The 17,413-nt window shown below is 33.1% G+C and overlaps 1 protein-coding gene across 2 annotated transcripts in view; it reads right to left on the bottom strand.

Moving 5' to 3' along the window:
• The window catches only part of LOC124354069 (nuclear protein localization protein 4 homolog), an 85,746-nt gene extending 68,734 nt beyond the window's left edge, over positions 1–17,012 (bottom strand). For both annotated transcript variants that reach the window (XM_046804250.1, XM_046804251.1), the window contains exons 1-3: positions 16,889–17,012; positions 8,069–8,149; positions 4,276–4,471 (exon numbers count right to left, since the gene is read on the bottom strand). In XM_046804250.1, coding sequence (XP_046660206.1) covers positions 4,276–4,471; positions 8,069–8,149; positions 16,889–16,909 — 298 coding nt within the window. In that variant the 5' untranslated portion in view covers positions 16,910–17,012. The remainder of the gene's footprint in view (positions 1–4,275; positions 4,472–8,068; positions 8,150–16,888) is intronic.
• Positions 17,013–17,413: the final 401 nt, after the last annotated feature.

Raw genomic sequence — 17,413 nt, 5'->3', positions numbered from 1 at the left:
TATATATATATATATTTTAGATATATATTTCTTGTGTTCGTGTGTGTAATTGAACTCCTCCTAAATGACTGGACCGATTTTGATGAAATTTTGTGTGTGTGTTGAAGGGGATTCGAGAATGGTTTAGATTCATGATTTGGTCCGATTTAAATAGTTTATTTAATTAATTTTTTATTTATAAATTGTTGTTGATGTTTCATACATACACTTTCAGCTGAAGTTCATCAAAGAGGCAGAAACATTTTTTTCCATTTAAAATTTAGAAAATTGTTATAGTAAAGTGCTGATCAGTAGTGTAATGCAGATTGCATAGAAGACGTTATACGTTAAAATAATATTAAACGCTGTTATAAAAACCAACTCATTGTACAAAGCCGTGAATGTTTGCACATAAGGTAATCGAATTTGGTTAGATCTAAGGTAAATGAAAAGAGCCGAAAGAAGACGCTTTATGATCGAAATTGGTTTTCGTTGATACATTTTCTTAATCGGAGTACAAGGCAAACTCCACAATAATACTGGAAATATCGTAGACAGAAAATTAATTTTAACAGACCGAATTTGATTCTTTATAACCTAATTAGTTAAACCTGGAGGGAATCAGCATTAACCAAACAAAGGAAGTGAAGTATCTGGGTTTAATCCTGGATGAGAAGCTCACTTGGAACTCCCATATTAGAAACAGGACATCCAAAGCAATAATGGCCCTTGGGGCCTGTAAGAGACTCTTTGGATTCAAATGGGGACTTAAACCCAAAATGATATATTGGATTTACGAAACCATAGTAAAACCAATGGTCACATATGCTGCTCTAGTGTGGTGGCCAAAGGTCGAACAAACAACAGCTGCAAAAAGGCTACAGAGTCTTCAAAGGTTAGCTTGCTTAAGCATCACGGGAGCAATGAGCTCCTGTCCAACACTAGCAATGGAAGCGGTCCTGGGTTATACTCCTCTTGGCCAGGAAGTGATGAGAACAGCTGCGATGAGCGCAATGAAGCTACTAGGAACAAAGGTAATAAATGCTACCTCCCTAGAAGGCCACATAAAGATATTGGAAAATTTTCCTGAGGCTGAAATGCTAACCAAAGTATCTGATACTATGGTTAAGAAATACTCCTTTGAAAAACCATATACGGTCTCTATCGAAAGTAGGGAGGAATGGATTAAAAGGGAGGCCTACCCTAAAAAAGGAGTCCTGAAGTTTTTCACCGATGGTTCACTCCTAGACTCTAGGGCAGGATATGGAATACATGGACCTGGAGTTGACATGGCTGTGCTCCTAGGAAGACATGCCTCAGTTTTTCAGGCGGAGGTCATGGCAATAGATTCATGTTCCAGAAGACTCACACAGTTGAGGACAAAAGGATTATCATACCTAATACTCTCTGATAGTCAGGCTGCACTGAAGGCACTGGATACCTGTTCGATTGATTCGAAAGCGGTCTGGGAATGCAGGAATGCTCTAGCAGAGCTAGCAACAAATAACAGAGTAACACTCGGTTGGGTGCCGGGTCATGAAGGAATTCATGGGAATGAAAAAGCGGACATCCTCGCCAAAAAGGGAGCAGAATCCACATTGGTGGGGCCTGAGCCAGGTTGTGGGATAGCCTTCTCCAACATTAAAGCTCTGGTTAAAGATTGGGAAAAGAGGACAAGATACAAGAATTGGAGTAGAGCCTCGGGTTTAAGAATATCCAAAATGTTTATCTCTCCTTATGCAAAAATATCCTCAGCCCCAAGGACATTAGAGAACAGGAGCCCTTAAATCTGATTGGTTTTTGCAAAAGCCTCGGTTTTTGAGGGCACAAATTAAAGTAAGGGAGGCGCAAAGGTCCTTTTAGGACTAAGTGCGGGGACAAAATGTCCTCTTCCCTCAGAAGGAAAAAAAAAAAAAAAAACCTAATTAGTTCATCGAGATTGATCCAGTTAAATTAATTGTACTGAATAACTTATCAACACCTAGCAAAAACCACGAAAGATAGAGACAGGAAATATGGTACATACCTTCATAATACGCCCAAGAGGCTCACGAAGGAACGCCTATCACTTATCTCAGGAATGTTTAGAATGTGATAGAAAAAGAACATAAACACAGTACCCAATATAGTGTACTGTTTTTCAACAGGAAATTGCGTGCGAAGCCGCGGGCAACTGCTAGTATATATATACAGGGTGTACATAAAGTCCTGCACTGGTATAATATTTTCTAAACGATAAAACAGATAAATGAACAAGATTTGGTACATCAATACTACACCTAAAAATCTACTTTTTGAAGGAACTATCAGGTTTTCTGTAATATCATGGGGACGTCCCGCAAGGAGTCGGAAGGAAATCTTAAATAGGAGCATAGGTCAATATGCACATCATTTTAAAAGGGCTTATCTAGCAGAGTTTAATGCCGCAAACCGCACTCAAAAAAGATTGATCCAGTACAAAATGGCGGCTGTTCAAAGGTTTTACTCTGGTTACATTTCATTAGTAGCCATAACCCCGGTTAAAGCAAAAACTGCAACCAAACGAATACTGCAGATAAATACTACATTATGATTGTCAGTTGTACAGAAGTGAATTATGACGTAGGTTATCCTCAAGGGGTACAAATATGGTCCTAATATATTGATAACGGGGAAAACCTGATAACAGTAACAATTAAAAAAAGCTCTTATCTTTGGGTCGCAGTTTGGACTTTCCAATTAGCCAGTCTATTCATAGTAGGCTATTCTAGTTTTCTTGTTTTAGTAGTGCTGTCCAACCTTTCTATCAGTGCACTTTAGTACAAAAGAGTTTTGTCGTATTGCTTGTAGTTCTTCAACTACACTATGTTGCTTGACGAACGTGAACGTATAACACTTCTTATGATGGTTGGTTGGGGAGAAACAACGAACGATCACACGAGGAAGCATGCCATTTATTTCATGACTTACTTTCACGAGAGGCAGCCAATTTCTAGAACAACTGTAGGGAGAACTGTTCAACGCTTTATGGAAACAGGAAGTGTTTCCGATCGTCATAGGACAGGAAGGCCGCTACTGCGACAACTGAAGGCAACTCTTTAGATGTATTGCACTCATTTATTGAGAATACGCAAGAGTCCCTACGCTCAGCAACACAAATCATGACATCTCTGTTACGTCTGTTAAAAAGATTCTGAAAGGGTCTAATTTTAAGCCTTATAAAGTTCATTTGGTGCACGAACTCAACGAAGTTGATTTCGATCGACGTATAGAATTTTGTGAAACTATGATGGCCAAAATAGATTGCAACGAAATTGATGCAAACAATATATTGTGTTTTCAGACGATTGTTCATTTATGCTGAATGGAAGTGTAAACAGGCACAATTGCCGTTACGTACTAGAGTAGCGAAAATCCTCACTGGATGCGGGAAGCACATACGCAGTATTCACTAAAGGTGAATGTCTGGCTTGGTGTGATAGGTACCCCAGTTGGTAGGTCCTTTCTTTATTGAAGGAAATTTAAGTGCAATATCATATTAACGTTTGCTAGAAAATGAAAATTACATCAGCACTTCGAAACATGTTTGGAGAACATTACCAGAATATCTGGTTTCAACAGGACGGAGCACCCCCACACTACGGCATTGACGTAAGAGCCTATTTAAACACTGTTACCAATATATTAGGACCAAATTTGTAACCCTTGAGGATAACCTACGTCATAATTCACTTCTGTACAACTGACAATCATAATGTAGTATTTATCTGCAGTATTCGTTTGGTTGCAGTTTTGCTTTACGGGGTTATGGCTACTAATGAAATGTAACCAAGTAAAACCTTTGAACAGCCGCCATTTTTGTACTGGATCAATCTTTTTGAGTGCGGTTTGCGGCATTAAACTCTGCTAGATAAGCCCTTTAAAATGATGTGCATATTGACCTATGCTCCTATTTAAGATTTCCTTCCGACTCCTTGCGGGACGTCCCCATGATATTACAGAAAACTGATAGTTCCTTCAAAAAGTAGATTTTTAGGTGTAGTATTGATGTACCAAATCTTGTTCATTTATCTGTTATCGTTTAGAAAATATTTATACCAGTGCAGGACTTTATGTACACCCTGTATATACACACACACATCACATATGCGTGCATGCACACGCAGGATACACACACCACACACACGCACATTTAGACAATAAAATAGGCATTCACACTACCATAGTAATGTAATGTTTTTCTTATTTGCTTTGATGAAAAAGTCCTTCTAGGGTCCTTAAAGAAAAACTTCCAAATACTTTGTATATAGTACCTACCAAAACTGTTGCTATTGCTGGTGCCAGGCTGGTCCCATGGCAACGTACCATTCAGTGGCACCATGTACAGCATGTCACCATGCCGGAGGCCAGTTCCGGCCACAGTCCGACTACGAGAGGATACTAGCTCCTCTTTCCGATTCTTCTGGCGATAGAGGGCGAATGTGAAGCCTGGCAGTGAGAACACGTCATGAACCTAAAACATTACCTAGTAGTTAGATTACCCCTGGACACTACCATATCTTGTTGCTAAAAATGTATGATTGTAAAATATCAATCCTTTGGCACAATCTTGTCATATGGATGTTAGAAACCTTTCATTAGATGAATCTTTGTTACAGCGAGTGGGGATGGTCGAAAATAAATGTCAACGGACAGTTATCAACATCTCTCTCTCCCTGTCCACCACCACAAACTGAGACATTTTTATAATGCGTTATTAATTAATGAAGTCAATTACTCGTTAGATGTTAATAATGTAATAGCTAACTTTCAAGTTAACGTCTAGTTTGATGGTGTTCTGTTATACATTATGGCACAGTGAGAACCTACAGTACCTAGAACCACTCTAAACAGCTTGAGATAAATCACTCACTTTTCTTAATTACAATCCTTCTTCGGCTATAAAAAACCACTGTGATTTTTATAAAATGAAAATTTGTAATATGTAATGTATACAAGATGTGGCTATTAAAAAACTAGACTGAAGTTGTAAAACATTGTATTTTTATTTATACATAAACACTTAATGTCACCTTCAATATACACTCCTTCTCTATCCCTACAACACTCCACCCTGTTGGAAACAGTGCTGAAAGTCACCTTCTTTTAGTTCTTTCAGGACACATGCCGCTTTGTCTTTTACAGCTTCTACAGATTTAAATCTTGTCCCTTTTATTGCAGATCTCAGCTTAGGGAACAAGTACAAGTCACATGATGCAAGATCTGGTGGATACTCCAACATTGGAATACTGTACTTGGCTAGAAACCTCTTGACAGATAACGCGGAATGAGCTGGTGCATCTTCCTGGTGGAGAACCAATGATTTGTCCTTCCACATTTAAGTTTTTTTCCTTACTCTTTGAAGCATTTTAGAAAGGACTTCAAGGTAGTAATATTGATAAATGGTTTGACCTTTAGGAACCCAGTGAAGGTGCACAATCCAATGAATATTAAAAAAAAAACCATCATTGTTGCTTTAAAATTTAACTTGGCTATTTGAATTTGTATGGCTATTGGTGAAGTTGGGCTCTTCCAGTGCATGGATTGGTACTTCAATTCCAAATCATAAGTAAAAACCATGTTCATTACATGTTATTACCAGTTCCAACAAATTTGGGTAACTTTCAATCACGTACAAAGTGTCAGTACAAACATTTTTGCGAGCTTCTTGTTGCTCAAATGTTAGAATTTTAGACACCATTTCAACAAACACTTTTCGCATGTCAGAATTGTCATGTACATATTCTTTATCAATATCTAAACTTTCACCAATTTGCAAATACTTAATCGGCAGTCAAACCGAATCAAATTACTGACTTTTTCATCATTTTTTTCGTTGATGGACAACATTTACCGTCTTCTCTGCAATCTTTAAAACTATAAAACAATTTTTTTTTTATGCTCGCGATTAACTTTTACTGCCGTACACTTCTTTCAGTAAATTATAAGTTTCAATAGCAGTTTTTCCAAGTTTAAAGAGAAATATCACAGTAATTCGTTGCTCTACTATTACACTAACCATTTTATCTGACAAAACAAAACAACAACAATAACGCAAACGTAGGTTCTGACTAAACAGTGTTGTTTACAAAAGCGAGATAAGATGGATACTAAAGAGAAAGGTTCACACCAAAAAGCTGTTGATTATTGGTGGTTGACACATGCCTTCTTGATCCACAGCAGTGTCGGTCTCGTTATTTAATAGCCACACCTTATAACATACTTATTGGTGGGAAAGGTTGATTCTTTTGGTAACTATTAAAAAAACTCTGTAATCATCATGTAAATCACAAATCACTTGCAAATATAATATTTAGCTCAATTTCACCTTCCGCATCATCAGAAACCTGACAATTATGCAGACAAGACTCTTGCAATCAGAAATTTACCTCCATTTGTAGAGATCCAAAAAAAGTCAGTGACGAAGATGTTAAAAACAAACTATTTGGATAGTTTTGACATCAGACACATAAGCCTCAAGGGAGCTCTGTCTGATTTACCCAGCAGCTATCCAGGTGTACAGGTACTCACATTGTGTCTCATAAGCACTATCAAGAGCACTAGAATGTTTTTGACATCATCCCAAAGCACAGCGGAGAAATGGAGCCTTCTACAATTAACATAGCTATGGAGGGAAGGGTTGATTCAATGCGAATATTGTTTACCTCCATTTTACCTTCCGCTAAGTGCAGTGTCTGAAATTAACACTGGTGCAGACTTGACTTCTGGAATCCACGTCCATCCGAAGAGATAAAAAAAAATGCATTGACAGAGGTTAAAAACAAACTCTGCTGTGAATTCTAGTGCAACGTCTGCACTAGTGTCAGATTTCATACGCTGCATCAAGCAAAACGTAAAATAGAGTTAAACTGAATATAGAAATTTAAATTAATTAGAAATAAACTAAATCATATGAATATTTACATGAATATTAACTTCCATAATATTTACCAAGTTAATATCAAAGGATAAATATTATAACAGAGTATTACATGACAAAACATTTCTAAAATATTTTTGAAAAATGCAGGATGTACAGAAATTAGACATATCCTTCAGCCACTGATAGTGACAGATTTAAAATATGAATAGCACCCATAAATAAACTAGTAAATATTATGATTACCTAAGATAAAACACGTCACTGAACGTAATCTTTAGCTACCTTACAAGCATTGTTAAATCAAGAGGCCTACTACAAAACGAATATTCAGTGGAGTACCAAACATGAAAATATTTTAACATTTCTAATCAGTTTAAACTTGGAAAAACTGCTATTGAAACTTATAACTTACTGAAAGAAGTGTACGGCAGTAAAAGTTAATCGCGAGCATTAAAAAAAATTGTTTTATAGTTTTAAAGATTGCAGAGAAGACGGTAAATGTTGTCCTTAAACGAAAAAAATGATGAAAATGTAGAAAAAGTCAGTAATTTGATTTGGCCTAATCACCTATTTCACTCTATTGCATGGTGAAATCCCTTTCAAACATCCTTAAGCAGCTGCATCCTTCAAACTTCAGAAGCATCTTGAGTATCATCTTAATTGTTCTAAATGTTCTTTACTTTACATGAGGCAGCAACATTAGTGCAGAAACAGAGTGATCAGGAGATCATGTATGTTATTGACTTCTGACAATAGAACAAAGTTTTAAGAGTGACTAGAGTTTATATTTTATTTAACCATTCTCCCCTACATTAGAGTTAGTAAAAACCAATGAAAAGTATTGAAATATAGATGTAATTGAATCAGGAACAATGGTTTAAATATTCTAAAACACTTATAAAACAACTAATTTGGCTCAAATTTTTGTAATCTTAAGTCGTTTTGGGATTCTTAGATATCTATATAATTGTTTTTCATACCATTAAATAAAATAAATTATTAAAAAGTATTAAAATTGGGAGGGTTAAATAAAAGCTAGCCCACGATGCTAGCTTCACAACAACTAACGGTGCATTATGTACAGTATTATACATATGACACCATCTTGGCATCAGCAGGCCTGAATATGTTAACCAGTAAAACCCCCTCTTTTTTAATGTATAAAAGTAAGAAAGATATTTTACTCACCTTTTCGAAAATGGTGACTGTTGTGTCATTTGTATCTACGTCAATCCTCTTTGTGCCATCTGGCGATTGGATTCGTAGAATCTGCCAAAAGAAATACTCTATGAGCACTGAAATTTAGTATCAAAATTGTATTGAATACTTATATGTATAGAGGTTAAATAAAGAGACAGAAGGGCATTTGTTAATAACATTAAACTTTTGCATAGTGGTTTCTTTAATCCAATAAGATTTTAAGAAAATCATCTTTAAAGTTAATTAAAGGTGATAATGTTTTTTCTTAAACATGGAAATTGTGAGTTTTCACTACTTTTTAATGCTGCTTAAAAAACTTAATCGAATTTCATGACACTATTTTTGCTTTTCCAACTACTAGAACAACAATTTCATGTTATTAATGTAAAATTTATAATTATTAAAGCTTCTTAGTTATAAACTAGTATAATACATTTTAAGAAATGTCTTAGTATTCTTTAACAGAGATTTATCAGATGTGCTTATATGTAGCACATATTTTAAAACCCAATGTATATGTTTTCATTTATTGTCAACTGCCAGATAAACTAATACCAAACGAAATAACGAATTTCCAGTAGGCTTCACTAAAAGTTTCCAAGTAGTTTTCTCTCAGTATAGTCAGTCACCAGAACAAATAATGAGTAAGCCAAGAGTTACATTGTTCATTAGTAAGTACTAAAACTATTTTAAATATTAATGATTTCTTCAACACTGTAGACTGCTCCAGAGTACTAAAATTTTTCTGGCTTCCTTTTGAAAGAAATTTTGTTGTTATATGTTTTATTGTACTCAGGTAATTATTCAACTTAGAACAGCTTAATTGAAAGGTATTTAAAACAAGATAATCTGTGTTGCTAAGGTCAAGGAATCAGGCCTATCATGAAAGTTTCTTCCCTCACACTTGAAGCAAAAATATTGTTGCATTTATAATAAATACACGAGTCACATTCTTCGTTTTTAAGCCTCTAAAGACATTATAACATGATTCTCGTTGTTACATTCTTTATCTCATAATTCTTTTTACTTTATTATTAAAAATAAACAATCCTTGAAAATTAATATTATTTTAAGTTATTGTTTTATGAGATTTATCATTCAAACTGGACTCATAATATACACTTTGAGGTAAAACGAGATGGGTGATGATCTGTAGAATGAGTGGTGTGACCATTGTAGTTATGTTACTAAGATTGATTCATCCTTAGATAGAGACATGGTCAACATAGTCATATTGAGTGATCCTTAGACATTAATGACAAGTGTAATGATTAGTTTTGTTGTTTAAATTAAGTTATTTATAATACAAAAACTGGATAATGAATTGAATTATTACTTCTTAACACTATATTATAAATAGGTTATTCACAGCCAATTGCATATGTAGTAAAATAATTATTTATTGAGGAAAATAATTTAAAGAATCAATTTATAAATTTAACGAATAAAAGGATTATTCTTCTATTAAATAGGGTTTATTTTCAATAAAAACAAATCATATATATGAAAAAATATTAAAATAGCGACTTAAGTAAGCGACCTATACATCAAGATATTAGAAATTTCAGCATGTAAGAGCCAAAAATAAATAACAGAAAACACTACATACTTGTATCAAATGATTTTGTTTGTCTTCGGATACTACAGTACAAGACATGTAATTGCAAGCTTGGCCGTATGGGCAGTTAACACTCCTAACTTCTCCCCTCACCTTGCGGTGTTGCCACATTATTATATCAGGTGATTCTCAGTATGAGGCGATGGAATGACGTTTCGCTTCATTCCGGTTGTTTACATTCGTTTCGTTCTTCAATTATTCTGCATGTTTTTATTTTATTGTAATTTTTTCAATACAATAAAAAGAAATTGATTGTGTCAAAATGTTAAACCCATGTTCATTTAAATTGTGCAAGTAAAGGATTCAGGAAGATAGATGATGAGAAGTTAAGATGAGCAATAACAATCACTCGATTGTTGAATTCAATTGATTATTCCACCACTAGTTATTCTTCCACTACAGTTGGCAACACCACACCACAACTCAGACTTGCATTGATATGTCCTGTATTATAAACATTGTATTATTTTTCATTGTAATCATAACAGTAAATATTTTATGTACTTTTCAAATAATCCTAAAGTTCTCCCCAAAGCTTCAAATGCACTCTTAGTAATTTACTAGTTTCATATTTTTCTAGTTAATGTACTGTCACACATATGTGGTTTGTTTCCCTGGTTAAACTAAGGAAAAGGTTGACCAATCTAACAAAAAAACAAATAAATAAGACGCAAATTTAAATATTTACTGACTTAATTTTAAGAGCTGGCTGTAGTAAAGTGACTTTGAGATTTTCCCCATAAGAACAATGTTAACCCTCATGCAGTTTTACATCCTTACTTTTTAATTGTACAATTGTGGGAGATTTATAGTTTTAAAGATAAATTAATAGCCAAACTTTATTACATTATTTGGGTTATTCAGAAAAATAAATCTCAAACTTTGTTGTACTTCATTGTTTAAATGCTCAAAAGGTATATACTTTACAAACAAAAATGTAAAAAGCATTTGGATGCATGTTAATTATATCTTTAAAATGAGACATCTCCCGTAATGCTATTAATCAAAACAAGGCCGTAAAACTAAATGAGATTTAACATTGTTCTTCTGGAAGAAATTCAAGGTTTTTACCAAAACAAACACGAGTAAGCAAGAGGTTCCATTGTTCATTGGGCAATACCATAGAAAAGGAAGGATAAGAAGAATAAGAATCATTATAGAATACATTCCAAATTTTCTTTGCTAGTCATGATATAATTTACAAATTGTTTATGATGAAGCAAGCCAGTAATAGTTAATTAATTATTACAAAAAAAGTAACAACATAAATTAACATATCACAGAAGATTACTACACTAAACTCGCCAAAATATCCAAATATTTAGCCTATTTGCATCATATAAGGCATATAAAAAAACGATACCTCAGAGTGAAAGTTGCTGAATTAAACTGCTTTGACAGTATGTTTATATGAATGTTCAGATCATAATCAATATGGACTCTTAAAAAGTTTATGGACAAAGTACTACTGATAATATTGTCATCAAATTGAAATGTTATTGGTAGAGTTTGGCAAGTTTAAAAATTGAATTTTGCGATGTTTGTTTCACAATGATTCAGATATAAATTATTGGTAGAAAACCAATCCAACATTAAAAATGATGAAACAATGTTGGATGATGAAAAATAATAATGTGTTCAGGAAGATTGTTTATGTAAACGAGAAAAAGAAGAGGTCCAACAGATCCCTGAGCCACTCCGGTTTTAACCACAGACAATATTGTCATTCAAATTTGATTTAAACCAAAAGTACCAATCCAAGAAATCCATAACCTTCAAGTTTGTTCAGAAGTATATTTTCAAAACACTTCACTTATCAAAGATATTAAATCATAGAACATTTTTACATAATTTGGGAATGATAACAGATCTCAGGTTCGATTAGGTCAGCACTTTTAATGGTGGATGATAAATTGTGCAAGATTTAAGTCCTGATCGACATCCAAGGTCAAATTTCACAGACAACATCTGTGCAGTTTGTAACCTTATCGAAGGTGGCCATTGACTCACTTTTGATGAAATCACTTCTGAAGTGGGTACTAGCTGTGGGAAAGCGTCTTACAGAAAATAGATATTGTGTAACCATGAGAGATGTTATCCCTTTGCAAGACGAGGCCAAGCCTCATAAACCAGTTTTCACAGAGGTTAACTGGAGTGCTTGTACAATGAAATCCTTAACCCCCAAATTTGTCCTCATGTGACTATTTTTTGTTTGGATCCTTAAAGCAGCAGCGCAAAGGAGATGATTTATAGATGGTCAAGAAGTTGAGGAACGCTTTTGTATTCCCTTGTCAACTTAACTTCAAAATTTCTTCAAATAAGCGATCTTTAAGCTTCCAAAATTAATAAAAATAGTGTATAGCATACCAGATAATATACTAAAAGAAGTTAGAGATGTTTTGTGTATTCTTCTATGAGAAATATATTTATATAATAAAGATCTGTTTTATATTTGACTGATTCTCATTCAGAAATGATACTTCAACCAAAATTAAATATTATTACAAATCAAATTATCAAATTAAACAGAAGCTATTTATATATTTAAACTAAAAAATGAAGTAAAACTTTAAGAAGTTTATTTTTTAACAAAACATGAGGAGTATTTTTACAGTAGGCCTATTGTTTTGAAATTCCGACCCTGCCGCAATGTGGTCGGTGTACTGCGCTTGTGCACTGGTTACCTTTATCTGATGGCAAGCATCAGACGTCATCATGTCAAAAATCAATCATTTTATATGTACATTTAAAATGCCTCCGTAAATTAATTGGTAATCCTGACTGTGAAACACCTGCCGTTATTTGTATTTTTAGCACTTAGGGTGTGAACCAGTTGTAATTCATTGTCAGGAATGTAAAGTGTAAGGAAAAACATGATGATTGATAGAATGGCATATAAATGGGTTACAGTTTTAAAAGAGGGCTAAAAGGATGTTCATGATAAAAAACTGGAGTGAACGACCCTTAGTGACCATTGACAATTTGGTTCAAAAAGTAAATGATAAAGTGAAAATGAACAAAAATGGAGTTTCACAATTTCAAATGGGTTCCTCAAATTTAAAGTAGTGTTATCTATAAAATTTTTACCAAACATCTAAACTAAAAACAAAAATTCACTTTGCTGCATGACAATGCTCGCCCCCACATGCAGTAAAACGAACTCAAGATCTCCTCACGATATATGGCTGGGAACAATTTGATAATAATCCGTAAAGCCTATGAACTACCATGTATTTTGCAACTGAAAAAGTTTCTTTAACATAGCAATGATGACAATTGCGTAAAACAACTATGTTGAGGTCATTGTTAAATTATGTTGCAAACTTATATGATGATGGTGTACAAAGCTTGTTATTCAATATGATAAGTGCCTTAGTACCATAAAGATGGCAATCATTAAGAAAAGTGAATAGAAGTGTGTTTTCATATAAAAAATAAATTAGTTACAAAATCTTTACTAGTATTAATATACCTATATATAAAAACGATACTTACTTTAAAAAAAACACACCTGTTTCTTACAACAGAAACACTACGATTAGATATTTCTGTAATTGTGACGCATAACAAGGCAGATGTCTGCAATTCTTTTAACACTTCATACCATCCAATGTATCATAGGGGGGATCACTAAACACCAGTACTTTTGTATTAGGTATTTTCTTACCATCCACATCCTGTCCTAAGGTATCCTTACCTAAACTAATACCACATGCCTTACCGTCTTTGACTTTGTAAAAACACTTTTGTATTATCAGGAGGCCACAATTTCTTAAAGTTTTCACTTACCGGAGACCTAAAAAAACTACATTATCAGAAAGAACAGACTTTATTTGACTTACTGTAAAAAGTACATGATGATCGGTTGGTTCTTGATTTCTGCCTCATGAAAGGAAGCAATATTGTCAAGAAGTAGGCAACTATGTCACTATCTAATACTTGTAATTAGTGATATAATTAGGTTTAGATTAGATTATCATAAGTATTTCACTAGTAGTACCAAAGTTAAAGATAACCTTTATGACCACTCACGTGATCTGAGCTTGAATCTTGGTACTATCTAGAGGGATGTTTTTCTTTTTTCACCAGAAATGTGGGGACTGGCAAAAAAAGAAAAACATCTCGATATAATATCTAAATTCAAGCTCAGATAATGTTAACACTCGTTAGATTTTATATTTATAATATGTACGTATGTATTTACTTACTTATATAGCTTAATAACAAATAGTAGATAGGGACTGAGTGGCCTCCTTCTCACCTTCCTTTTGGGAGGCAGAAAACAAGGACCAATCATCAAAATGAGTTATAATTTTCACATTAAGTAAAATAAAATGTTCTTCCTAATACTATGGTTTGTTAGAGCCTCTGGATAATACAAAAAACCACTTTAGCTATACAACATATACCACGGTACAACAAAATCCGATGTATCACTTAAATATTGATAACCTAATGATGTCCAGGAGCATCTCACTAACTGCAAATTTCAAAATATTAAGGTAAAAAGGACTAGTAGATAAACACTCAATCACTTTTTTAACCTCAAACTATTCACAAAGTAGATTTTCTATAATTAAAACTTAGGGAATTATACTTATTTACTGTCGCTGATTTGAACATTTATTTTCTTAATACATTCTATAAATAATTTAAAGAAATAATTGTTTTTGTTTTTCAGTCGTAAGATAGATTTCACTGTTTTAATCATATCATTGTAAGAAAAATTACCATCCACATACAAGAAGTATCCATTAAATATATATCTTTGAATTTACAATAATTTTGAATATCGTAATCATTCCTGATTAAACCTCTCCAAGTTTGAAATATTACATGATTCCTAGACCAAGGGTTGTTTTTCATTTATCACCAGAACTACATAGCAAATTTTATATGGGCAAACATGAATAGTTTAAGATGAGAATTGTTATTTAGAAATGAAAAGTTATATTCTTTCTATATTTGGACAGTCATTTGTCCTGTATTTTTATAATCAATCTTCAGAACTTTAGAAAACAAAAAAACTATGAACGATACACTTGTATTAAAACTAAAAATAGGTGTAAAATTATCTGTATAATCCATTTAAGTGTTTTAAATCTGAGTAAAAAATGTTTGGTCTGATTTTTCACTGATGTAGATCAAACTATCAGTTTCATAATCTGTTTTGGTCTAACCAAATGTAGACAGTTCTCTTAACACATGGCGAGTAAACTGGACCTACTATACTCGTCTAATGTAAACCAGGCTTTAATGTTAACGACTACTAAAAATAAGAGTGTTATTTCCCCTGCATGTATGAGGCTGGAACAACGCTAGCCTCCTTCTCTTACAAGGTGATAGAGTGCTTGTTGTCCCCTCGGATTTGTCATTGGATCTCTGACAGGAGGCGACCCCAACTATAGCTTACTCATGCTAAATATTCTGATCATTTAGGAAGCAGCACAAAGGTTCTTTTTGGGCTAATTGCAATGATAGACATTATCTTCTCATTTTAAGTTAACATACGTTCAATCAACTACAAATGAACATGAACTACATACTGTTTTCAGTACACATACCGTCAATAATAAACAAAACATAAGAATTGGATATTAACAGTCTCAAAAATTCATTAAGCTATACCTATCAATTAGTCGGGTCTAACAAAACCTGTTTGCCCACTTACCACAAGATTAAAATTGATTAAGTAATAGTGCTTAATAAAACTCAATTGAAACCTAGTTTGGGCTCAACTCCTTGGCTTTTGAATGCTTCTGGTGAACCAAAGCACCTTCCTTGGTTACATTTGTTCCAGAACACTCATATCAGTTTTAGTTTAAACCTCTAGATCTATAATATGCAGCAGGTACTTGTTCAGAATTACCCTACTAGTTGTGGTTTGGCCCAGAATATCTACCCTGTTGGTTCAAAAAGCATTTAGCTCCATAGAATCTCCATGCCAACTCTGATAAAACATGTATTTGACTTTGAAACATCTAATAAACCACAACAGTAAAACAGTCTTTACCCTGGAATTCCATTACCTTGGTTCTGATTGGTCCAACAATGAACTTGTAAGCATAATTTTCTTTTAATCATAATGTAAATTCAAAGGTTCAATAGTAGCCTAAGCAAGGAAGAATTAAATAAAAACATTATATGTGTTGCAAATACTAGATTAAAAGATACCGGTATCATATCTAAAACATTCACATTGTACCTACTTTTGACAAACAAAAAACTCTTTTAAATATTGTTTTGATCAAAAAGTTTTATAACAAATCAAGGCTTAATCAGAATGTAATGTGTAGGCTAATTTTATAAACAAATAGTGATGGTTTGGTATTATGTGAAATAAATAATAGTATGCAATAACAAATTCCAAGAACACAACATCCAGGAAAAAGGATAAATTACTGTATCGAGTTTAGGCCTATCTAAATTTATAATAATAATTATAAATAACATCATGGATCAAAATAAAAATACTTAACAAACAACAAAATCTTAACAATTTGTCAATAAATAGGCTACATTTCTCATGATATAAAATGTAAGAATGTGATGTTGATACAACTAAAAGTTGTTTTGTATGCTTCACCTCACATTTGTTGATCTATCAATTTAAGACAACTTGATCTAAATTAACTTAATTATATAAAGTACATGGAAACCAAGAAAAATTCTAAACTACACAAGAACCTAAAATAAACCAAGTTACAAAAAATTAAGAGGCAATTGTAAACATGGTGTTATTTAGATAAAATCACAATTATACTCCTTACTATTAATGTTTAACATAGTTTTCGAATTTAATAAGTGCACATTTGATAAGTCAACTAATGTTTACCAACCTAAAAATTATATTTTGTTTGTGCTTTGTTTAATAGATTTGTGTTTACATGCAAATGGGAAATCTTAGGGTTTCATATTGACTGTGTTAATTTTTTCATGGGTAACCAAAAGTGGTTTTTAGGGTCCACAGTCATAGAAATATCCTCAACTTATTGAGTCATAATATAGAAAGTAATGACAATGCAACAATGGAATGTTTACGATTGGAAGATAGGGCTACAACCTAGTAGCCTAAGTTGGTCACCACAAAGTGACCTACTATACGACAAGCTAATGTTATTATTTTTAAAACCACACAGTTACAATAAAAAAACATTAAATCGATAATTTTAGAAGGATATAATGCTTACAATATTCTTTGACTTGGACATAATATAGCATTTATGTAACGCTGATCTTGCTGTCACGATATGCCTGAGCTTTTAGATCAGCTGTTTTTGATATCTCGCCATCCAGTTGGTATTTTTCTATTTCAGTGTACAGGTAAGTTAAATGCTTTTGGAATTAAATTTGTCAAGCTATGACTTTTTAAACTGTTATACGTTACTATACATATAAGTCATATCATATATACTATACTATATGGGTATTTGTAAACGGAATTGTATATGATTCAGATCAAGCCTAATAATGTATCCTAGATGTATTATATAGAAGAATAATTAATCATTTCCTATATTCCAATTTCAGTTACAAAGATAACGTAACAACTAATTTAAAGACACTAAATTCTTGTTTTGTAAATTTATTCACAAAACTTGATAAGCAGTTAGAAAACTTCACTATCTTGGCCGCTATCAATTGAATGAAGAAAAATTAAATCTTTTTATTTGAACATAATTTAGTTTTTTTTTTTTATTTTGAACGGAAATACA

The sequence above is a fragment of the Homalodisca vitripennis genome, chromosome 2, assembly GCF_021130785.1.
Source record: "Homalodisca vitripennis isolate AUS2020 chromosome 2, UT_GWSS_2.1, whole genome shotgun sequence".
Classification (NCBI taxonomy): Eukaryota; Metazoa; Arthropoda; class Insecta; order Hemiptera; family Cicadellidae; genus Homalodisca; species Homalodisca vitripennis.
The sequence above is the reverse complement of the archived record's forward strand: the minus strand, read 5'-3'. Positions and strand labels throughout refer to the sequence as shown.